This window comes from Rhagoletis pomonella, unplaced genomic scaffold (assembly GCF_013731165.1).
Source record: "Rhagoletis pomonella isolate Grant_MI unplaced genomic scaffold, Rhpom_1.0 Rhpom_scaffold_00003, whole genome shotgun sequence".
Lineage (NCBI taxonomy): Eukaryota > Metazoa > Arthropoda > Insecta > Diptera > Tephritidae > Rhagoletis > Rhagoletis pomonella.
Genome location: NW_023458557.1, coordinates 93575860 through 93601886, shown reverse-complemented (window position 1 = coordinate 93601886; position 26027 = coordinate 93575860). Strand labels below are relative to the sequence as shown.

The 26027-nt window shown below is 36.8% G+C and overlaps 1 protein-coding gene across 1 annotated transcript in view; it reads right to left on the bottom strand.

Moving 5' to 3' along the window:
- LOC118735829 (developmental protein eyes absent) overlaps positions 1 to 17475 on the bottom strand; it is a 100960-nt gene extending 83485 nt beyond the window's left edge. Inside the window, exon 1 of the mRNA XM_036465805.1 lies at positions 16101 to 17475. Coding sequence (XP_036321698.1) covers positions 16101 to 16154 — 54 coding nt within the window. The 5' untranslated portion in view covers positions 16155 to 17475. The remainder of the gene's footprint in view (positions 1 to 16100) is intronic.
- Positions 17476 to 26027: the final 8552 nt, after the last annotated feature.

Sequence of the window (26027 nt, the reverse complement as noted above, 5' to 3'; positions counted from 1 at the left end):
GTAAAACCTACCCTGCGTTAGCTGTTTTCACAAGTTTATAAGGTGACCAGAGCTGCCAGCAGGCGGACTAATCTGCACACCCGTGCTATATCTCGTTCACTCAGGCCACGACGGCTCGATGAACGAAGAACACGGAGTTTATTAAGGCTCTCAAAGCCAAACGTGAGGCTTCACATAGGAATACTAACGGGAGACTGGGCAACGAAGAAGATATAGAATTCATTCAACACATTCTTTACGAGTGCCCTGTCCTCCGGAGAAAACGTCTCGAATTACCGAATATCCACTTCTTCGAGAGCCTAGATAGCTTAGGAAAAACTTCATTGGAAGGCCTGCTAGGAATCGCTTGAAAATTCAGATGGTTTAAAAACATGTATGGATAGGACATCGCAAGGGGCCTTTGTGACTTCCGAGTGAACTATTTTCAGAGCTCTCCGCATAACCCAACATAACTGGGTTAACTCTGTCATCATCGTAGTCGTGCTTTGGGCCGTCTAAGGGGGGACGAGACTATTGCTTCGCTTTCAAGCGAAAATATCCAGCCAGAACACGGCTTCTTGCATTGACATAAACTCTTTTGAACCTCCGCGGGTATTGGGCAGTAGAAAATCATTTTAGCTATTTAAAATCGTCTAAACATGTTATATTTAAATGGAGTTCTATCCATTCATTTCACAAACGGATTGGTTAATTGGTTGCTTCGTTACCAAGGGTTGTCACTCTAGTGCAGGGTTGTGGGATTTGTAATTGTTTTTGATTTTAAATCCGGAGCCGGAGCCTTGCAATTGCAACAGAAACTGGTGAAAGGTGAGGAGACAGCAGCTCGTTTGTAGGTAATCTTTGTGTTAATACCTGACAGAGCCCGGCTTTTGAGAGATTCTTATGTATTACAGCTCCACCTCTGCTTAGCTTTAGTGTGGTATATTTTAGTAATTCTGATTTTTATTTAACTGAGAGTGGGGCTCCTTTTATGCAGAGCCACACCGCGCTAGATGTTCCCTATCTCAATTACGTATATATCCATTTTGGGGTGATTTCGAATTGATCCGCTTAGTTAGCGCTAATAAAATGTCCACCTGAGGTCTAATGGTTGACTGGTGTTATATAAAACTTACTGGATTGCAAATCTTTCCGTCTGGAAGACGTTTGCGTTGTACAATAGGCGAAAGGAGAGCCTCCTCAGGTTGATGCGTCATTCAATCTCTGATCTGTCAGCAAAGACAGACATGCTTTCCAATAACTGGTTCTCTCCCCGAATACAGTCACTGCGGGTTCTGAATTTTATGTGGGATTTGTGGTTTATCCAGATCTTTGATATGATATAGTGGGTAGACAGATGTGAGTCTATTAAAACCCGTACTGTAGAATCCTTTTTACTCCCGTGAAACACAGTGGTCTGAATAGAGAATGTAGCGTGACAAAACTATTTTAACAGTTTTGCGTCGATGGATTTGTAAACCACTTCGTAATTACTAGTTTATGTAACCACTGATTACAAATCTTCACTCTGGTTTCAAAAATCCAATATGGCGGATAAATTTTAAAAAATTAATTTACTTCACTCGAAACTTGTTACTCGGGGGTATTTGGGGTCGCTGATTATGAATCTGACCATGAATTTTTAAAATTCGAAAAAAAAAGTTTTTAAATTTATTGAATTATCTCGAATCTTGTTACTTGGGGGTTTTCGGTTTTATTTAGAAATTTTCGCTGCACTTTTGAAATCCAATATACATTTTACTTATACTTACAAAAATGTAGTTTTTGCAGGTTGAAGAAATATGACACGATTGAACGTCAAAATCTTCACTACTGTTAAAAAAAAAAAATTATTTAAATTAAAACAAAACCGTCCTGGCGAGCCCTGAAATTTTAAGAAATTCCTGGTACGTTTCTTGGACGTTGATATAAATCCTAAAGTAGGGGGGTTTTCTTACTAAACATTTCTAAAAAATTATATTCGGTCCTACATACACATGTAGCACCTATTTGAAGATTTTCATTTTTAATATTCCGTTCCGCTAGATTCTCCATTCACACCGTGGGACACCGGAAATACCAAGAATGCCAAGATATTAAATTATTACATTATTTTTTTAACATCTCATTTTGGCATAAATTATCGTTAAAAAAAATAAATTAATTAGCAAACAAAGGCATTTCACTAAATGACCGTGTAAATAATTCCGCCGCAAACAATTAATGCTTTTTTAGTCACACTAATGAGCTACTAAAGTCACGGCGCACACCCAAAAAAACACCAGGCGTAACCAAACCTACTATTCAAATTAGATAGACAATTGAAAAAAAAAATGCTAAATGGGTGGCAACGACGCCAGTAAAGTGATATCAAGCGAAGCAACGGCGAATAAAATGGCCGTTGCCAGAGCATAGAACGGCGCAAGCTGATGAGGAAAGTCATGAAGCGCTTGTACAAGAAAAAAAAATTAATGAATATTAAAATATGTACGAATATGTATGTATGTACATAGGGTTAGTAGAACGTTGAGACCACTAACTGCTACCACGAGTGATGAAAGAGTTTTACGTAAGAGTACGTATGTATGTATATTTATAGAGAAAGGTGTGCGCCTTTGAATACGCCAAACGCCAAACCAAATGGCTAAATGAGTAAATGAGCATTCGCTTTGTTGCCGCTTTAAAATGAAAAACCACGAGCGCGTTACTGATTCAGAAGCCACAATAACCTCAAAACGATGTTGGCGACGACGCACAGTGCCGCGAAGGTGGACAAAAATACAAAAATCGACTGTCTTGAAACTTAGATGTTTTGATGTCAAGTTACAGCTAAATCTCCAACTAAGAGAAGTTCATAAGTTATTTTGTGATAAAAACAACTTTCAGCCTCACACACCCCCTCAAAGTACACCTATTTTCTACATACCATTTCATTTCGGCGATTCGCACATAAAAGTGGTCGCAGTTAAAAATTTGTTAAAAATACATTTTTATTCCTAGCAAGATCAACTTTTGCACTTTGATAAAGATATATGCGACAAACCAAAAAATGTATGGTTCATGGAAAAAAAATTTATACAAATATTTTTTTTTATTAATAAATATATATATGTTTAAACATACCAAAATCCGAAAATTGGTAAACTTTGGAGACAAAAAAAAAACATCTTGAAAGTTCGTGAAATTTTTTTTTTGGTTATGGTAGTTTGGACCTTCTACTAACAGAAACAATCGAAATCTCTTCCAACTTTTTCCAATATTTGAAAATTTTCAATTTTGAAAAAGTGACTAAATGCCTTTTTTTGGTATTATTTTAGCTGATCTATATTTACAATACTTTTTCTGAATGCCCTAAGATCTAAATTTTTGGTTCGCTTTTCAAAAATAAGGTGTTGAATTAAAGCTAAAAGTGCCAAAAAAAAAAATTAAGAGGTACAGGGTGCTTTGAAATGAAAAAAATTATCAGCTAATTAAAATACTTAAATATGCATCACGGTATGGGAGCCAAAAACAAAGGTATACGAAGATTTACATATATATATATATACATATATATATATATATAGAGCAATGACACCAGTTTACAAATAATATGTTAACCAATTCGGGTAAGGAAATAAATGCAATCGAGACACATTACAGCGCCCAATGATTAGACGAAAGGCGAACAAAAAGAAAATAAAAATAAATAACATACCTATTACTCTTCATCTGCATAAAGAGTACTATTTTGCTTAAGCAGCAAACAAAAACAGCTTGCGAAAATGATAGCACAAATGTATGCACATCAGGGAGGTCCAATTTTTTTATATTTTTTTTTTTGATTGAGTCTTTTTATAATTTTGTTCACCTAACTAATTACATTACCTGTGCAAAAATTTCAACGTTTTACTATTAGTGGAAAATGTTGCTCAACGCGAGTTTAAAATTTCATGAATAAATTGTATTTGACATATTTTTTCTACCCATTTACACAAAAAAAACAAATATTTAAAATATAAAACAGCGATGGGCGCCCTTTAATATTAACCGATTTTTCTTAAATTTGAAATTTAAAGTGCATTAAGTATGCGTAACAATATACTGAACAAGCCAAACGGTTTTGGGAACATAACATTTTTTCATATAAACTTTAACCACCTTAATGCACATAAGTATATACGTGTGAAAGCAAGTGAGCGCAGCAGGTAAATCAGCACTTGTTTATCTCACTTCAAAATAAAGTATCAAAAGCAGAAACGTAAAACTTTTATAATAAATAAATAAAAATGTCAATTAAAATTATAAATAGTGATTTGGTAGATTTATGGTTAGAAACACCCCTTAAAGAAAGAATATCAATCACTTTTTCTTTTGTTTGTGAAAAGTTAACTAATGTTAAATTTGATAGAGATGCTGTGAGAAAAAAAGTTTATAAGTTCAATGCTGAAATGAGCAGAAAGTGGAAGGAAGCTGTCTATATAAAAGAGCGATTTATTAATTTAAACTCTTCTTGGCTCCAATGGGTAGTCTTTGAAATTGAAGATCCCGATAATGTATTTAATGTATGCTTTGTAGTGTGAAAGATTGTAATTGAATATAAATTTCAGATACCAAGCACCAGTACGGGAAAAAGAGGCAGACCGCAAGTAGAGTTTTCGGTAGCTTCAGAAAAGTCAAAATTGCGAAAGGTTAGTAAAATACTTGAAGAACATAGTGCGGAAGAAATTACTTATGCAGCATGGAAAGTAACAAAAAATGAAACGAAGCCTGATAACACTATAAAGAAGTGTCTTGAAACCTTCTCTCTTGAAATCGATTTCATTTTTGAAATAAGCATGGCTTAGTCCTTTTAGGTGTAAAGTTTCAACAAGTTCTGAATACTATTTCGGTTTTTATAAACATATGTCTACGATGATTATGAGTTATTTTACCTTTTTATAAAATTGTAAAAAAAATTTTTTTTTAATTAAATGGTAACAGATGCTGAAAAACGTTTTTTTTCTTAAATTGCCGTGATATAGTCCTTTCAGGTGTAAAGTTTCAGCCCATTCTGATGCCTCCTTCCACTTATATCAACACATGTCCACAATGACTATTTTCATATAAAAATGCAAGAAAAACTCAGTTTTCTCGAAGTGAGTAACCGGTACAGAAAAACCGATTTCATTTTTGAAATTAGAGGGGCATAATACTGCTAGGTGTGAAGTTTCAGCCAATTCTGACCACTCCTTCTATTTTTGTCCATCATTTGTATGGAGTCGCGGCACTGTGCGACGATGAGGGCGTGCAGCATACGGATTCACAGAATAGCAGTGCGATGGCCGCAAAGGAAAGCGAGATGGTTGGTGAGTAAGTGAATAAATAATTGCGCAATTATTATTGCAAACAAAATGGGGAAAAATAATAAGCTCACGACTCAAATGAAATAAAAGGAGAAAAATGCACAAGCGATCTATTAAAATACTACCGAAAAGGAACCGCGCGCATACTTAGATACTACATATAGAGCGCTCGCATAGGGTTTTGTATTGTTTGCAAACGCTTTTGAAGTTGTTGGTATTTTTTTCATTTTTGTGAAGTTACCGCTGTGTCGGTCGGGTTGTTGCTCATTTTATGCTGATTTTCATACTCCTTATGCGGGCTGTTTGTAGATGCGACCCGCAGCGGCAGTGATTGCAAAAAACACACAAACACATAAAAATACACATATGTACATATGTGCGCGCGTGTTGATTTAAGGACATCAGCAAACGCATTAACTGCCACTTGAACAACAAACAAAAATCCAAGTGCAAATTGTGTGTGAGCAGCGTGAGTGACGGTATGAGTACAGCATGTCCTTTTTACTGCCGCAACACTCATTGTCGCACTGCCAGAGATCGCATGCTGCACATGGTATCTTCAACCACCCCGCATGCACTGTTTACCAACACTCTTACAGCTGGCGAGCAATTATTTGCTGCTATGTACACAGTTTTCCATTTTCCATTGCAAAAATCTCTATATTTTGCTCTCCCTGATTTCATCCTTCTGCTGTTTTGTGACGCACTTTTGCCATTGCCGGAGCAACTAACGATTTGTGTTGCTATTCTATGATTCTATTGAAGTTCGTATGTATGTATGTATGTACATTTGTTCGCCTGCCATCAGTTATTGTTGTTACTTTCACTCTTATTGTTGTTGTTGTATGAGCATATACGCCTTAACGACGCATCATTACGCGGCGTAAAAAGCTGCAATCTCAAATTTCAATGAAATCATCATCACTCAAACACACACGTAGACAAGCGGTCTCGCACACATACCCCTAAATAAAGTAGATCACAAAATAAGAAAGGCTGCAGAATTCCTGAAATGCTTATGGCAGTTAGAGCTGCATGCAGAGCCAGATTGAGTGAATATAAACATCTCATCTCAGCAAGGATAGTAAGAAGCGGAGGATTTCAGTCCAGAATTTAGGAGCTAACTTCCATTTTAGCAGGCTTGCTAACAGATCTTTAGACGATCCGGCTTTTGTGCCGAAACTTTAGACAAGAGATGGGTGCGGGATATCGGAAACCGAGGGACCAACGGTACTGATTTCAAAATCAGCGGTATCGGGAAGATCTGCAAAAAGTTTGCGAGCGGAACGGGTCCAAAATCCTTTCCGACGCTCCCGCTGAAACCCGCAACCCCCGCAAATTCAGAAAATCTTCCTTAAAAACGTTGTATGAAATATGCACTTTTTTATGTTTTATTGAGACGAAAACGAACAGCAAAGTAAAAAAAAAATAAAGCGGAAGATGCCAGATCTTTCATTTTTTCTTTATTATTTAAAATTAATTTGAAAGACTTTTGAATTTCGGGATGGACGGGCTTGGGTCTGAATATTTTGTCCCGTGCCCATCTCTACTTTACACTGCGCAAATTACCTGAACGGAATCGAAAACCACATCAAAAAAAAATTATTCTGCTCCAAAAAAAAAAACGCATTAAGTTAAGCTTTAAAGCATTTCGCATCAGTGGATGTCATATTTTGGTCTTATACGGCTCTATCTCCCAATGAACGGTGAACGATGTAAGGTCCCGTACTACATTTCTCATGTACTCACGAGTTGGTTTTTGCAGCGGTGTAAGTTGTCTTTAAGTGGTTTGAATAACTGTTTTGGTGAGGTTTGCTAAGGCAAAGTTTCGCCAGTTGAAAGAGGATACAAGAGGCACTTACTGACGGTTTCAAGACCAGGACGAACTCTTGTAAGAACAACCATGGCGACCTATAGACCGATAAAACCTTTTCTATCCTCCACTCAAAGTAGTGGAGAAGACGGACCCGAGTGCCCAGTCGATGAAATACAACAAAGCTGCTGGAGCTTATGCTCTGCCAGCCAGAATTTGACCAAGCTCAGACTGAAGCTCGCCGTCAACAAACTGTTTGGGCCTTAACAGTGTAGTATTAGACCTGGCAAATCCACAATAGATCGCTTATTCACAGTACGCTAAATATTGGAGAAGACTTGTGAAAATAGGATGGACACACACCATCTATTTATCGATTCCAAAGCCGCTTTTGACAGCACGAAAAGAAGTTGTCTCTCTATGCCGCAATGTCAGAAATTGGTATCCCCACGGAACTAATACGGCTGTGTAAATGGACGTTGGGCAACACCACCAGCTCCGTCAAAATTGGGAAGGACCTCTCCGATCCGTTAGATACCAGACGAGTTTAAAGACAAGGCCATTACAAGAACCCTCCATCGGTAACCCGTCGACCACGCCAACTTAGTAGATAATAGATTTACAATACTTCCCTTGCAGGCCTCCAAAGTCCTGAGTTACAATTTATCAAACCTTGAAAATAGAACATATGAGGCTGGTATTATCGGGCCAAACTTCGAAAATCGATAACAATGGGGCACTACCCCACAATGTTTCTAGCAGATAATCCCTTAGAAGAGGAACATCTTCGAAATACCTCTGCATTATGTCACGCATTGAGGCCGCCTTAATAGCCAAACAGACCACGTCGCAAAACACGGAGCTACCTTACTATTCTATGGTACGGAACCCTTTTGTTGGCTAGCCAAAGGATAACTGTGTAGACCATAATTTCTACAAACACTGGTTTGGATGGCCGATCATAGGCAAGCTTAGCGGCTAATTTGGCCATTCAATGAAACTCCTTAATTTAGGCATAGAACACCTTCCAATTCTCACGGGGTATTTCACAGTACACTACTCCCTTTGCTACCACCTTAGTAAGACGAGTCTTTTAGACACAAGCGTCCATCGCTTCTGTGACTCAGCGATGAGCTGGATGAAGAAACACCAGAACACATTCTCTGTCAATGGGTTGCTCTGGCTAGACGCAGACTGGCTCAACTTTGGAAGTGCTAGATTACATTAACAGGTCTATTCTGCGCCGTTAATATAAATTTTGTAACCGTTAATTAAAGTGTCTGTCAATTTTTAAACCTTTTTCGCATTCTGTGCTCTCTAGTAACCGGTAAATTTGGTTACCATCTCATAAGCTGGTAACAAAATATTGCCCCGTGAAATATGCAATACAGGAATTTCCACAAATCTTCATAGCTGAATTGCTGAATATTTTCACTGCATTACCAACGTACCTAGAATCGCGGTGACAAGAAGTGGTAAAATTTTTTGGTAATACAATTTTCTGGTCACAAAATCTTCGGTAACGTGCAGAATAGACCTGTAAAAGTCTTCACATACATATAATGTGAAGGACCATGCCGAATAGAACACGTCAAAGATCACGGTGTATCAGGTCTGTAATAATAATCGTAATAGACAATACAAATGGCTTGGACAGATCCTTGCCAATTTTGCGAGAATCTTAAATTTAGGAACGGATTTCAGGATTAGCGATATATCATAAATCTGACCCGTGGCTAATTTATCTGGTCTAAAATCACACAATCGAGTTCCAATAAGTTCGTATCTACGGTTTGCAATACGACTCACGTTTGAATATTTAGTTTTAGGTGCCACCCTTTCCAGATAAGTAAGTAATGCAGCGTTTTTGCTGCATTTAAAATGCAACATTTAGCACTTTCGAACATATGTTTTCGAAGAGCGTTCATGCTACCGCATTTAGCAAATGTACATTTACGCGAGTTCGAAATCGTATGCTTTTGACAAACAGCCGTGTTCCAGTCGCTTATTCAGATCCGTATCTATTACGATAAATTCTCACGGAAAAGATAATGTGCAAAAGCCCCTACTGAAAAGGAAAAAATAAATTCTAAACCGAAAATTCAATACAAAAACTTGAATTGTTTTAACCATAACCGAACATTTGTTTGTGTATATATTCCTTTGTCGGTGCTGTCAATTATAATTTCCACACTTAATTAGGAAACAAAACAAACAGAGTTGATCACAAATTAATCCAGATTCCTATCAGCATCATATCGATGTTGAATTTGCGTAACTTTTCTTTATCCAAATAATGTAAAATAATAAATGAAATCTCGATCGGCGATCACTGAAACGCAGCTAGCGACTGTATACTCGAAAAAGCAATGTTGCCACTTTTTCTCATTAAACCATGTTCGAATCGTGGAAATTTTGGAAGATCACAGGGTTGCTTTTAGCATTTAGATTCTTAATGCATGAATGGAGTTGCATTTAGTTGCATTTAGGTGACGAATTTTGTATGGATAAATGTATTTACATTTAGAGTAGCATTTAGAGCTAAATGCGATAAATGTGCTTTTACGCGTAAGCAAAAACAGCCCATAAGCTATGTACGTATGTACATGCAGTCTAAAGAGCCATCGTCCGTCGCCATCAAAACCAACACAAGGAACCCCAACATCACCCTGCAAAAAATGGGACTAATCCGGGATGACTCCGGGAGCAATCGCAAAGCAGCATGCGACTAATACCATTTTTGATCTCTTTATATGGAATGAACTGATCGTTTTTGTTCGAGCATGTCCTATGAAGAGACTAATTGTGCACCTTTATACCCAAACGGGTATAAAAAGCGACTAGTCACTTTTAAAAAATAAAAATAAAAATCTGAGCCAGCTGAGATTCGAACCGGGGTGCTCAGTTTTGTTAGGCGAATACTCTCTCTGTGTGCCAACGCCGCACATGAGATTTCATTGACTAAGTGCGTACATATCATTAAATCGTTAATAGTACCCGTTAGAGATGAGTTGGGGACTAATTGATCTCCAATAGTACCCGTATGAGACTAGTTGGGACTAATTAATGCCCAATTGTACCCGATTGAGAGTAATCTCGGAATACCCTCTTTAGAGATTAGTCGCACAATTATTTGCAGGGCAACTACTATTTACCACCAACACACATAATGTTGGTTTAACATGAAATGAAAAGCGCATCACAATCACCATCTAAAGGCGCAGAAACAGAAGCATTTTAATGGCAACGTCAGCAGCAGTAACGCCATCATTGTCAACCGTTTTCATTGTTGAACCAAAAATGGTTTGTTGATATTTTTCTCGAAATTATTTTGCGCTCTTAAAGGGGCTCAGATTTCCAAACAGGCGAAGGCAACAAGCGCAACGCGGTGCAACCAAGCAACCACGTAAATGGAACGATCCGCTTGCGGGGGCAGCCAAACGAGCAAAGCAACGCACAAAAGTGACAAAGAATTCGCTCTGTATGTATGTATGTATGTATGTATGTACCTACGCGAAATGCATACAAAAACGGCGCATCAAACAGTGAAAATTAAAAAGAAAAAAAATAATAATAACGGTATAGTGATGGAGTTGTGGGTTGCTGGCTGAAGGAGTTTTGTTGGAGACAACACTTGGTAAGGGTGAAGTTTAGTCATAGTGAGTGCGCTTAGGTGAAATGAAATGCGCTTGTGTGCAAGTTATGCGCATTGCACAAATGAAAATTCCATTGAAATAGACGCTTTTAATGGCTTACGAAACAAAAACAATAGCAATAGAAATGAAAACAAACAAAACAAAATAAATGAAATATTGAAAGTAACACCTGTATTTGCACAGTTGCATGCTACGCACTGATGGTTGGATGGATACACAGATGTACAGAGGGTTTGACCAAATGGAGAAATGGAGTGGGTGTTGAGGGTGCAAGTGAAGTGAAGTTTATTGTGAAACAAGATAATGCATGCAAGTGTGCATTTGTATGAATGTACTATGTATATACAAATAGCTAGGGACTCTCGACAATGAAAATCGGCTGATACGAATATGGAGGTATTATTGCGGATTACGCATGTTTTTTTTCGCTAAACACTTGTATGAGGTAGGCACTCTTATTTTTGAATAAATTTTAAAGTTCTTTCAAACCTTTTTTATTTAAATCCGTTCAAAGGGTTGCCATGTGTCAAAAAATTACATTAAAATTATTTAATAATCAATGTCATCTAGGGTGTTCAATTATTCGCCTTTTTTCAGAAAAAGGGTTCCGAGTAGTTCGCAATATTGCATTTAAAAAAAAAAAACGGTTTCCGATTTTGAAGTTAAGAAAAAAAAAAGCATACAAACCGACCTTATTTTGCATAGTTTTCATACAGTGAAAATGTTTATGCTGGTATGAGGTCATTTATTAGAAAAAGGCAAAGCAAAAAGAGTTCCAAGTTTTTTTTAGATCAAAATTAAAACAAATGAAATTAAGTGGTTCAATTTCTGGTCCCAGCAACATCATTCCCTCGGCAGACAATGGCAAACCTCTAAGTGTACTTCTGCCAATAAAAAAAGCTGCGGAGAGGAGGTGGAGTAAAAGTGTAGATCTCTACATTTGTGTCAAAACATCAAGAATCACAACACGAATTTAAGGAGAAGCACGGAAACCCTCAAAGAGGCAAACATTCAATTATTAGAATCAAATCTGATATGTTCATGCCCAAATAACCTAGTATATAATTTTAAAAATATTTAGGGGTTTCTCTTAAACTGAAAAAAGCCTTGAAAATTAAATTAAATTCGACTTTTCAAACCCTCTTCAAAATATTTTCAACTTAAGCCTTTTTAAATCTGTTGTGACACATTGTGGTAGTTCACACTTGCCAGGTTATCTGGTTGTGTGGTTATATTTTTTTTTATTTAATTATAACAACAAAATACACTACAGAATAATAACACAGGCCAATAAAAATGGAAAAATATTTTGGTACGGTAATTGTTAAAGCTCTTTTTGATAGACTTTCTTGTGCTGATTACGAACATATAAGTCGAAACAGAAATGACGAAATTTAAATTTCTTAAATATCGATATCATGTCTTGTCGAAATGAAAACGGTCGTCAAAAAAAAGCAAAATGTCGAAAAACCTTGAAACCTTACCACCATTTTATGAAAACGTTTTTAAATTTGTTTATTACAATATTATTAATCATTCGACCTTTTATGATGTATTATAAAAATAGCTCTATAAACTATTCTCTCAGAGAAAGGATATGCCATTTTATATAAACATTTTTATGTAGTTTTCCTGAGCATTTGACACAGGATGTCTCACACATTCAAATTCCTAAGTGAAATTCTATAAACAAAACCAAAATCACTCTTAAATGATCAGCAGTAGCACGCTATTAAGGCATTGTGATCAGATAATAAATGACTGTCAATCAAAAATCAAAATTAAATCAGAAATAATCCGCCATCTATGCCCCAACAACAACAAAGAAGAAGAAACCAAAACTAAAAACAGTCAAATACACATCAACAAATAACATAACCCAAAAAAATGACGGCACGACACAATCGCTCCTTCAAGGATAACATTAGCAAAGCCAAGGCAACAACAACAAACAGAAGAAAAGAAGGAAAATAAAAATATGAAAAGCCTGCTACGATTATGCGCATTGTGGTTTTATAAATAAATTTCTGGTCAAATGAATGCCAAGCATTCAACCAAAATACTACGAATTAAAGAAAACTGCACAAAAGGATCAGCAATGTGCCGAAATAGGGCAGGCAACAGCCAAGTATAAGTTAGAACAAAAAAATCAAAAAAGTGTATGCAGCATTCAAAAAGCAAAAGGAATTATATATTTACTTAGAAAACTCGTTTGGCTTCTGTTGAAATCCAAATCCTGCCAAGCAGCGAAAACTACATATTTTCAGATTCCACGGATTATAAGATCAGCTGACCTTTTTTCTGCCAAATACAAAAACAAACAAACAGCCTCTTACTTAAAACTGACTTATTGCTTAGATACCCGAAAAGGACAACGATTTCAGCTGGTCATACAGTAGCCATAAGTGCAACAGTTTGCTGAAATAATTAAGTCAAACATGATTTTTTATGGTCTAATAGCTTTTTTGAATCAATTAGTATACCAGCACTTAGGCTATGGTGCAGAGGTTTTGGACGAATAATGCGATAAGCAACAGTAGCCAAAAAAGCCAAATATTCGCTGTATATTCGTATGTTTGTAAGGATAGCTGAAGCATAAACTGCTTGACAGGTAATACTAAAACCCAAAGGCGTGTGCGCATCGTATGCCTTATATTTGTGTTTTATACATTTTTTACAAAAGTAGTGTTTAGATACGAATAGATTTATATGTATGCTTGTTTTACAATATTAATGGCTCCAGCAAGGATATAGAAGAAATTCGAAGGAAAATGTATGGCCATCAAAATATCACCATCATCAACAGAAACAGTTGAGGTGTTATCCGTGTGACTTCAGATCTGAAATATTTAGCACCGAACAGGTTTTTTAGAGTTAATAATATCCAAGCAAAGGTCCTAGATAGATGCAACGACACACAACCCACACAACCCACTTTCCGATCTCCTCAAAACATAAAAATTGGAAAGCCCATTTCTGAGTGAGACGTTCGACGTAAATGAGGTTTTAAACAAACCGACTTACTTCTGTATGACTTTTCTGGCTGGCGCATGCCTCGCTATTTTTCCCGTTTTTCCCGTTTTTCTTCAGCTTAAAGAAGAAGGCGAAAGAGGTAGAAGCAAGCCAGACCCAAATTGACTATTGCTATTGGCAGCTTCGAAAATGCAAAGGATTGGCTTGAAAGTCCTTCGCATGAGCGGAAAGTTGGTATTGTAGAGATAAAGATGCAATCAGCTTTATAAAAATAGTTAGCAAGGTGTCAAAAACATGTTTTTGCAAAAATGTAAATTTTAATTCAGATTTCGATGGAATACCCATTCCGTAAAAATATTTGTTCGGAAAGATTTTTGTTGAAGGCGACAAAATCCTATAAATGGGCGCGGCAGGACTACTATCCCTTCGATAATAACATTGTTCCGCGACCACCTTTTTAGTTATTCAATATCTTACTGAAGGACGACAATTTCGAGAGAACATTTTCTATTCTCTAAGTCTCGGTTTTATCAGAATAACAGGGAGTCTCCGCTCGCGCGACGACCCTCTCCGCCACCCGTGAGACGAATTATGGATACAAAAACGGACAGCAGAACAAAACCCTCTGCTTAACTAGAGCTACAATACCACCGAGCTCTCCTGAAAGCCATTAATATCATCCTGCATCCTCGTACGGGAACTCTAAATAAACCGGGTGACCTGCAGCGAAAAGCGTCCAGTATTCTGCGGTAATAACCATCCCATCCAGCGAAAAGCATCTGATGACATTCTGCGAATAGACGGGGGATCAGCTTGATTGACAACGGTAAGGCCAAGGTTTGTACCACAACAACACGATGAATAGGCAGCCCACAAAATTTCGTGAATAATATAAGTTTAAAATTTAACTCTACGTGAATGGAAAACTAATAACTTTTTTGAATCTTCCTTTCGATAACGAATGTGGAAATGCTTACACTGAAAATAAAATTTCGTAAAAGTGCTACGACAAACTTTCGTAGGCTTGGTTTTTATACAATGTACGAAACTTTCGTTCATAATACGAACATATTTTTCACAACGAAACAAGATTTTACGAACCATTCGTAAATATAACGAAAGGACTTTCGTAAGGCATTTTTTCAGTACAATTTACGAAATATTACGTTTATTTTACGAACCATTCGTAAATATATTCATATTTTATATCTTAATATATTTAATAAGAGTTTTGTTGAGTTTCATAATTTAACACTTTGTATCAACATACTTTACTTTATCGAATGAAGGCTAAGCAATAAAAAAATATGTAGTATAGAACCTATTCGTATGCATACAAATAAAAGACTTAAGTTGTATTATAGATAAAATAACCTTTTTTATTAATTTTAAATTGCAGAGTAGTTAGAAAATTTAGGTAAAACTTATTATTTACGACAGTTATACTTGTAATATCTGCACTTCTTTCGTATAATGTATGATTGCTTTCATTCTTTACACTATAAAAAACATAGCTCAAATTATAACACAACAAATTCATTATATTTTAATCATTAATGTTTAGCGTTTTTACAAAAAAATTTGTTAAAGAAAAACGTTTAAAATGAAGGATAAAAACAAAATAAAAGTGTTGTTTTATAATTGGTACTGTGTTTTTTACAGTGTGGTGAATGAAGGCAACCGCAAGTTCTACGAAACAGCCGCAGATTTTAGGAAAATAATTTCGTTAAATATACGAATTATTTTTGTGCATTTTACAAAAATTTCGTAAAAAAATAAAGAAATAGTACGAAATTCTTTACTAACTAGTAAGAAATTCTTTAGTAAATCGTACGAAATTCGTTCGTAAATAGTACGAATGCGTTCGTAAAATGTACTTAAGATCTGATGTCTCATATTTTCGTAGTATGTACGAAAACGGCTTTGTACAATCAACGAAAACTTTCGTGGCTCAAAATGACGAAAATTTTCATAAGATGTACGCAAGTTTTCGTTATATTTACGCAGATTTTATATTCAGTGTAGCTTGTTCTTGGATTCGATACCTAGGCCGTTCTTAGCAAGGCGAAATCTTCGTTGCCCAATGTATTCTACCTAAATTGGTATTCCAAATGCAGGCGATCGTCTACGGAAATTTCAAAGAGAAGGACCGAATTTTGAATTCAGGACGAAGGTAGAATGGAACATTCAGCTCTAGAATAGCCTAGTTCTCAAATCGAAGACCAATCTATTTCTACTTTCAATATGGAAAGTGAGACTTGAAAAATAGATTTATGTTCCAATAATTTTAAAATTTTTAACCAAGCTCAATTTTATTGGATGTTATATTTAAATATTTGTCATTCCCCCGCTCACCTTGTAGTAATCCAGCGTTGAAAAATTCTGATAGCACGGCACATTATACAACATATTTCAATGTTGCACCAATCTCGGCTGCATCAGACAGCGTCTGACAGACTGACAGCTAATGTATGTATTTATTTGCCAGTAAATTATTGCACTAATTGCAGTTAATCGGTGAAATAACGAAAACAAAACACGATGACACTAAAAATTTCGAACATTTTCACACGCTAATACTGTACGCTACAAAGCTGCCGACGGCTCCGGGATGACACAAGTAAATCACTTTGACACTTGACATTCACTCATTGACACAAGTTGTAAATAAATGTCGCGATTTGTAATTGCAATGCACAATAATTAACCAACACACTCGCACACGGCACAGCACAATTGCCAGTCAGTGCCCGGGAATGATGCAAAATAAAAGACGAGGCAAACGCTAAATGCGAACCTTAAGCAGTGGTTGAGGCAATAAGAAAACGCGGCAGTGTCAATCCAGATGGTCAATAAAAATGCAGATGGCAAATCGGGTGGCGTTGGGGCACTGATGGGCGAAATAAGCGCTGCTACCAGCTGCAGTAGAGTGTGGCTGACAAGCAGCAATGGGAAGACTTGCAGATTATGATCGACCACGTTGTTGGCGTTTGTGTTGTTGTTGATCGCTTACTGGCTAGCTGGCTATTGCTACGTGGATCACTCGCGCAACTGTCAGCAGTTAATGATCGTCACGAGTGTACTAATGAGCAATTAATTTGTAGTAAATTTACAAAGTTTAAACTCCATTTTTTTTTTGTTTTAGTTTTAGTTTTGTTTGCAGTTACAACGTCGATTTGCAGTTGTTTTATTGTTATTTTAATTGCTGATACTCAGCACTAATTAACGGCCTGCGAACGTCGCTAATTGGCACAGGCAAACAAGCGAATTAATTAGCGAATAGCCAGATGAAGTTGCATTTTATGTGTCAATAGGAAAATGGCAATTTGTTTGGGGTCAGGCTATTATTTGCGTTTGTATTCCATAGTTAATGGTACATTTTGTTCAGCGTTTTTGTTTGTTTGCAACGCTTATGTACTTTTTCACATGCAAGCGGCGCCGGCGCTAATTTGTGCCAGTACTTTATAGTAATTTACTTTTAGGCTACATCAATTTAAAGTTTTCTCACTTTCAATTACATACTTGAGTCACGGCAATTTTCATTTTGCATGGAATTTTTTGCAATTCATCATAATTGTGTATTTACGCGTTTTAGTAAAAATTTCGCCTTTTTCGCAAATTCAAAAATCACGCTATGCGATATGCAACAAAGTTGCGTGCCAACTGACTCGGTTGCCGCTGCGGCTGCTCAACTCAAGCTGTGTACAGTGGACTTGACAGCTGCTGCCGTTCTTCCAGCCACCACTGCACGCCCAAAAAAGCGAATAAAACTCATTTGCTTTTACCTTGCAGTGGTGGTAGTGGCGGGCGCTTGTTGTTATGTATTTATTATTATTATTATTTTTTTTCACTTTACTTTCGTGTACGAGTATTAGTATGCGTCGCCACGCAACCATACAAATATATCCAATATGTTTCGTGGCTTTGAGCGCTTTTCTGACGCTTTTGCCACTGGCCCAGCCAACCAACCAGCCGGCTGAACTGGCATGGCAGCCAAGTGGCTCACTCAATGCCTACGCTGGGCCACTACGAGTACTCGAATGTATGCGTAAATGTTGAATGAATTTTTGTACATACATTTGGTATCTACTACCTACATATATAGGCACCAGTAAGCCGTATCCAAATGTATTACATGCCGTCGGTGAAGTGGCCGTCTTAAATTTTATCAGGATGAGGTAAATTTGCGCTTTAAAATTTGCGAAGTTTTTCTCGAGAAAATTTAGGAATGTTTTACATACATAATGAATTCATCACCTGAGTGAGAGATCGACCTATCTCGGCAGCGAGTTCGAAAACGCCCTATCTCAGAATTTGGTTTAAAAACGCCCTATTTCAGCTGAAAATACATTGAAAATATGCTGAGATACGGCGATTTTGAATCGGCAGCTGATATGGGTCGATCTTCCACTCAGGTATCGATATATACTTAAGTATTTAATAAAATTTCCTCTATATACTAGAAGTATACTATTGGCGCTTCGCACATTTCTCTTTCCCAATTTATGATGAGCGCTTTTTTTTTGGCAGAAATACACTCGAAGTCTCCGTCGTCTGTCGAGGGTGATCATCTATTGAAGAACAAAATGTTGGGAGGGATAAGAAGACAAGCATGGGCCCCACAACTACCTACACAAAATGTCACTGCCCGTTTTTTAAAGAGAGAGCCTCACAGCATGGGTCTGAAAAAGCAGGAGCTGCAGAATCAGACAACCAGGGAAGGGAAAGAAAATAAAGTTTGAAATTTTAAAATATAACAAGATCCATTACAATTTTCTAGGCTTAAATATATCGACTATTGTCAGCTCAGCGACGGTGGGCGAAAACCAGGAGTAGTGCACCCGCAAAGTCTTTCTGGCTGAATGTGAAGCAGAGGCATTCAATTTACTAACCTAAGCAGAGATCACATGATTTCTACATTTGTACATTTGGCAGTCACAGAGTGGTGTTTTCTAGAAATTTTTAACGAGAATGAGTTCAGCTCACTAACAACTTTCCAAACAACACCACTCTGTAACGGTAAAAATGGACAAATCGTGTGATCTCTGCTTTAAGCTAACAAAGCCGGTGTATCGATAGAACAACATTCCACCGTATTCTCGCTGTCTCAGCTCTTTTGGCAGCCGCTGTGCTGTAGTGGTTAGAAGTGCGCACTGCCATACCGCAGGGTCTGGGATCGAGCCCAGTTTCCGACTGACATCAAAATCAAAAAGCAAAAATAGCGGTCGCCCCTCGGCAGGCAATAGCAAACATCTCAAGTGTAGTTCTGCCATGAAAAAAAAAAACATTTAATTAAAAGCCATTTGCCGTACGTAATTGGCACAAAACTGTGGATCCCTCCCTTCAAGGAAATCTGCAGCATGCAAACCCACGTTTATACCACCTACTTGGTAACAGGGGCCAGATTTAAAGGGTCTGATATAAACCTTCGGACTCTCTGAAGTGATATATTATAATTTAGAAATGTTTTTGTAGTTGTAGTCTGCTAAAACCCTGCCTATATTACCGACCAAGGAAACGAGCTGTTTCGATGGGGTCGGACCAAAGTGGACACATGAAGAAGTGTTTGGCAACCCACGTTTATACCACCTACTTGGTAACAGGGGCCAGAATTAAAGGGTCTGATATAAACCTTCGGACTCTCTGAAGTGATATATTATAATTTAGAAATGTTTTTGTAGCTGTTTCGATGGGTTCGGACCAAAGTGGACACATGAAGAAGTGTTTGGTAGTTTTCGTGGCCCTTTCCCTTACAGGATGCATGTTGCGTATATCGGTGTGGATACTAAAAAAAAATTACTTGTCTCAAAATGTAGAACGCAGTTGGGCGAAGTATAGATCTTCAATCATTATGCCACTCAATTTCTTCACCTAAAACAGGTGGTTTTTGATGCCCGATGACTGCGTATATTATATTTTTATTGTTAATCGACTATTGTTATTGTCGTCTTTCTATAGTTTATTTGAACCAATATATGGCGGACATATTTTTCGACTAGGCCGTTGAGAACCCGGAAATCGCTTCTGATTTGTCATCCGAAAAAAATATTTTTATTAAAAAAAGACAAACAAAGCTCATTTAAAAAAAAGCTTTTAAGATCCAAAAAATTAAAGGAAGTAAAGAAAAAAAAATATTTTTCTTTTTAAAACAATACAATTCAAAATTAAAAGAAAATGAAATTAACTAAAGAATAACAATTATATAAAAAAAAAGAAAAAATGAATAAAGTAAACTTCTAAAAAGTAAATCAAAAAAAATATTTTCCTTTTTTATGAAATAAAATCTAAAAATTTAAACAAAAACATTCACGAAAAAAATTAATTTAAATTAAATGAAAATTACAAAAAAAAATATTCTTTTTTACACAATAAAAACTAACATTTTCCTTTTTTACGAAATAAAATCTAAAAATCAAAAAAAAAAACATTCGCTAAAAAAAATAAAATTTAAATGAAATGAAATTTAAGAAAAAAAAATATTCTTCTTTTTTACACAATAAAAACTAATCATTGAAAAACAAATTTCACTAAAAAATTAAAAAATAAAATAAGTTCTTAAAAATTAAATGAAATGAAAAACTATTACTTTTAAAACAATAACAACCGAACCATCAAAGAAAATTAAATTAAGAAAAAATTTCATTTGAAACAGAAAATAAATAAAAAAAAAGGTCCTAAAAATTAAATTAACTTAAAAAACCACTGTTTTCTTAATTCAGTACACACATTAACATTTTTGAGTTATAAATGGTGTAACTAAACCGACTTTGCTTTATATATAAAGATTATTGACGACTGAAATTTAGCGCGGCGATTTCTAGAAACATATTCCTGGCCTGATTCAATTTTAAGTGATATTAAACCCAATTCTCTTCTTTGTAAGGAAACAAGGGGTAACAGGGTATGATATCGCAGACTTTTGCTTAGCTTAGATTAGCCGAAATACCAAATTTGCTAATTGTCCCTAAATCCCTTCCACGAAATGTATATCCTTCTTGGAAAACGGGAATAGATAGCTAAGCTAAGTCACACATATGACAAATTTTGCATAATATACAAACAAACATAATCAGCCTGATGTCCTCATAAAAGTACACCTCATTAACTCTACACACTTGATTGGGCGCCAGCCAAGAAAACTGTTTTTTTTTGTTTTTGTTTTTTGCTGCGCACCTTTTACTTAAACAAAAACATATTCATAAAAAAGAAAAACAGAGAATATCCAAAATTCAATCACAGCTTATAGACAGTTCAACAACTGCTGGTCTTTAAAATTGTTATTCAAACCTTATAAATAAGAATTCCAGCGCAGCGAAAACGGCGACGACACCATGGCGCTCCGACAAAATCAGTCAATTGTGCAAACTTAGTCGATGGCAATAATAAAAAAAAAAAAAACATAAAACACAAAACACAAAAATTAAGTTAAATACAAAGAAACATGGTATCAGCACGCTATTAAGACTGGGATTAAAACGAGTAGACAAGCAGGCATACATGTGTACATACATATGTAGGTACAAGTGGAGCATGTCCGAAAAATTATATGAAAAAAATATACATACATACATATAAAAACGGTGCTTGCAAAAGTACAATAACAAAAATAGAGTTGTCATATTGTACCACCTGAAATAAAAATGAATTATATGTATGTATCCCTCTACAGCAGCGTCGTCAATAATGTGGTTTGGCTTGTCTGCTGATTGACCAGCGTGCCTGCATGCTTGGTTGCCCAGCTGCCTGACTGCCTCTAGCCGCTGGTTTGGCGACCTTGTTGCCAAACCAACACTTTAGACTGCCAAAGCAGGCTTACTTTCCAACTGTCTCTCAATTTACTTTCTTGCTTGGTCGAGTGTAGAAATTTTGGGAAAATTATCTATTCAAGCAAAAGAATTCAATGAATTGCAAATTTATTTTTTTATTTATTTTTTCATTTCGGACTATTGCTGCCTGGGGACAGCTGAGCTTCTCTCACAAAAAATTGTGTAGGTTGGGTAATTTAATTTGTGTAGCAAGTAATACACTGAAAAGAAAGCGGATCGATAGACAGGAAGTTTTTGGTAATCTATTCAAAATTCGACAAAAGTTTCCGAGAAAAAAGGGCGTGAGTACCAGGTAGTCATGAAATTGGATGTATAAACATCTGTGTATGGCTTGGCAAAGCATCACTGTTACATATGTACATACATAAATAGGTTAAGGTAAGAAATTAAATATTAATTTCGTTTCATTTTATTCATTTTGTCTGCACCAGTACACGGCTTTTTTCATAACCCATTCGGGAATAGTTCTGGACTATTTCGTGACTAAATTCGAACTACCCCGAAATTATCCTGAACTTGTCCAGAAATGTTCCTAAAATAGTCCTGAACAAGAACTTGTCCCGAAATGAGCTCGAACAAGTCTTGAAACGGTCCCGAAATGGTCCCTTATTAATCCCAAAATGAACCCGAAATGAGCTCGAACAAGTCTTGAAACGGTCCCGAAATGGTCCCTTATTAATCCCAAAATGAACCCGAACTAGTCCCCTAAATGGTTCCGAACTAAACCCAAAATTATTCCGAACTAGGCCCGAAATGTACCTGAACTAGTATAGAAATGGTCCAGAACTAGGCCTTAAATGGTCCTGAAGAGTTCAGAAACTAGTACCGAAATGGTCCCAAAATTATGCCAAACTAGATTCGTAATGGGCCTAGTCGTGAACTAGTCCCTAAAAAGTTCTGAAATAGTCCTGAACTAGGCCAGAAATATTCATTTGTAGATACATATAAGAAGCAGTTACAAAATTTTCTGCTGGATCACCCATACCTAGAGCTAAATTTAAATCATAAGTCGCGCTTCGCATATTACAGATTTTTTTTTATTAAAAACCTTTCAATATAAATTTTTGTAATCGTTAGCGGTTTCTTGCAAACTCTTTTACCATTCAAATTTTCTTTCTGTTCACCTTTGAACGCATGAAAACAGTTACTTTTTAATTTCAGTGTAGCCTTTGGCAAATATTTGCGTAGCCATTTTGTATTTTCCATTATCGAGTCAAGAGCAAAATAAGCAAAGCAAACGTCCTACTCCTACGCAGCAAAGTCCCTTGAGACAGCGGCATTATCACGAAAAACAAAAAAAAAAAAGTTCTTACAGCACATACTCGTACAACCCCCCAACAACTTGGCAGAGACCTTAGCAGCAGCCAAACAATGCGTCTGCGCACAACCAGATTCACTCGATTGCCATGCCACTCAACCTGTCTTCACATGAGTGCGAATCAGACGCTGTGAAAAAAGCGGGCAATTGGCCTACAGTGGGTGCTGTGCCTGCAGTCAGACAAGTATGTAATTATTTTCACTTTGTAAGTAAGTAGGTGGGCCAATAGCATCTATGTAGGTATGTATGTGCGTCCCTTGCATGTAGTGGCGTGAATGCTGAAGGATGTGCTCTGCTTTTTCACCAGCGCTCCTGTTGAGTTGTTGATTTTGAAGCAATTGACTTTAATTGCATTAAATTAGATTACAAAATATACAAAATACAAGATTAGCAAACCAATAAATAAACTTTACACAGGATCAAATTTTCTTACTATAAAACGTCTACTTATTACGCGTATGTGATTGTATGCTTAGCACTCATGTATATGTACGTTGTATGTACTTATGTCTACATATTTTGAGGTGGACAGAAAGTTGACCCAGTTATCTGTAGAAGATGAATGAGATTAAGATAGATAATAGATATACATCGTAGATCCGGGTCAAAAAAAAAAACTAGGCCACTTCACAACCGTCTAGATTATCAAAGGTGCAAAGAAAATCTATCTATGTAGTTCTTCAAAAAACTTTTCGAAGTCATCGCTTTTCGAATAACAGATGGAATAATTAGATGAAATTTTAAAGGCTGTTGTAGGCTTTGCTAAGATAATAGGCAATACAATCATTGCTTAGGGTGATCTTGTAGTGAAGAGCTAAACCAGTCACTAAAAAATACCAGTTCACTACTAACTGGTATGAGCTACAGCCCTGGCCTACTAATTTTACAATTTCGAACAACCTATGCGCAATCAGCGACATCTGCCTTTGAATTGCCAAACGCAGTTAGGTTAGGTTCGGTATGCTGGCCGCGTGGCTTCTTAGAGACCATTAAGGTCCATAGCGTTACCAGACAAACCACGACCACTTTAGAGAGCTAATCACAGCTAATACTGCAACAACTTGTTGTACCCCACCTTGGCTTCGGCTTCTAGATCATCCATCTGCTACAGATCTTATCATTGGAGGTGATCCAGTTTATGACGCACGATACCAGCAGACAATGTCCAGTTAGAACACCCATCAGTAGCCTAGCGTCCTCCGTCTTGAGGCAAAGCAGTAACTTCGTGAGCTTCATGCCGAACGCTCTGCACATAATCCTGGACTCCTTGCGTTTGATTCCACGCCTTCTGCGCCTTCCGGATCTTGGACAGGTCGACTTCGATCGATTGGAAGGAAATCGGCACCACCTCTACCAGCATGGTTTCCGACGAAGCGCCCGCTTTTGCAAGCCCGTCGGCCTCCTCGTTGCCCGCGCCGCCGTTATGCCCCGGAATCCAGTACAAATGTTCGCCGCTATTGGTATGTAGCAAATCCAGAGCTGCCCTGCACTTCGCCACACTTCTAGAGGAAGTGCTGTACGATAGTAGAGCCTTTATCGTATAAAACGCAGTTAATTGCTGTCCTTACAAATGACGGCTGTAGCGTCGCATGACGCCTACCGCTTCTGGTTCTGAGATCACAGGTTCAATTCCGCTTGGAGGTGGTTAAAGTAGGTTAAAATTTGTAAATTTTATTTGGCAAGAGCCTTACTTACTTAAATGCCATACAAATTAAATGAGATTAAAAAAAAATTTGTTTCTTTTTAAAACAAAAAATTGCAATATAAAATATAATTTAAAAAAATACATATTTAAATTAAAAACAAATGGCACGGCAGCGCTTTATTTATGACATACTTATTCCTTTCACGGGGAATGAATAGGCCGACAATCCCATCAACTGGTATGATGCTACCAGTATAATGATGCCGGATAATTGATATTTCGTAGGACGTGGCCATTTTAAAAACGGCAGTCACTAGCATAGGAAAAGGATGAAAGGCGAACCTGGTTAAGCTTAAATGCTAACTGGTATTATTCTAGTTCAAAACTGGTAGCTTTCCCTAAAGGGTAGTTTAGCTCTGCAGGATGTGTATGAAGTCTTTAACTTCCACACTGAATTATGTAAAATTTTTCTATTATTTATTATGAGTACGGGAGGTAAGCACATTCTCCTAAATAGAGCTACTTTATGGTTTTATTTAAAACCAATGTCGAACCTCCTCAACATCGACATAGAAAATCCTGTCCCTTCACCCCAACAACTTCCGCAGTGTGTCCGAAAATAATCCTTACTGCAAAATTTGTTTAGCTTCAGGAGCGCGTCAGTCCCTACAGCTCATAATCATAATATTTGATCGAAAGCTCGTTCATTGTGACTGTGCTATTTTCAACAAGCTGTCAAGAAGTTATTGTAAGAGGCGTCCTTGGTGAACCTGACATAAGACATAAACTTCAGAATTTATTAAGTAGAATATTAAAATTCTGTTTCTACGAATGGTCACAATAGAACTTTTGTTATTTGAAGTTACCTGCAGGGAGCTCATCCGAGCTGTGCGACCCAAGAGGCTTAGACCACAGCCTCATAGGCTGAACAGCATGTGAGAAAACTTTAAAATTGTTCTACCACATCATTCTCCAACTGCGTTACTATGGGCCTTAAGCATCAAATGTGAGTTTAAACTCAAGAAGTTGTACTAAAAATCTAGTCGGAGCTTAGGTTCACCTTTTACGCTTGGAGCCAATGAATCGGTTATGGCATATAGTCTCCCTGCCTAGGTATTAGCCTATTAGCCTATCAAGTATTTGTCAAGAAATGGTAATAAGGCTTCCAGAAAAACCCAGTGAGTGATGTTTCTGTTTACAAAAAGAAACGGTAAAGGAAGTATTATCTAAATTGGGTGAGACAGTCTTTAATTAGCTAAACGGAATCGGATTTCCCGAACGTTAGTTCTGAGGTTAAGACGGCAGTGATCCTGAACTCAAAGAGCATTTCAAAAGAAATATTATTCGGCTAGGTTTTGGTTAGAATATTTACGGTGACAATATGACTGACGCGTCTTTCATCTATGATGAATCCAAAATAGGTACAGACAAACATATTTACTTTGAAACGGGGACTAATGGGAGATTATCTACTGAAAGTTCCTCAATTTTAG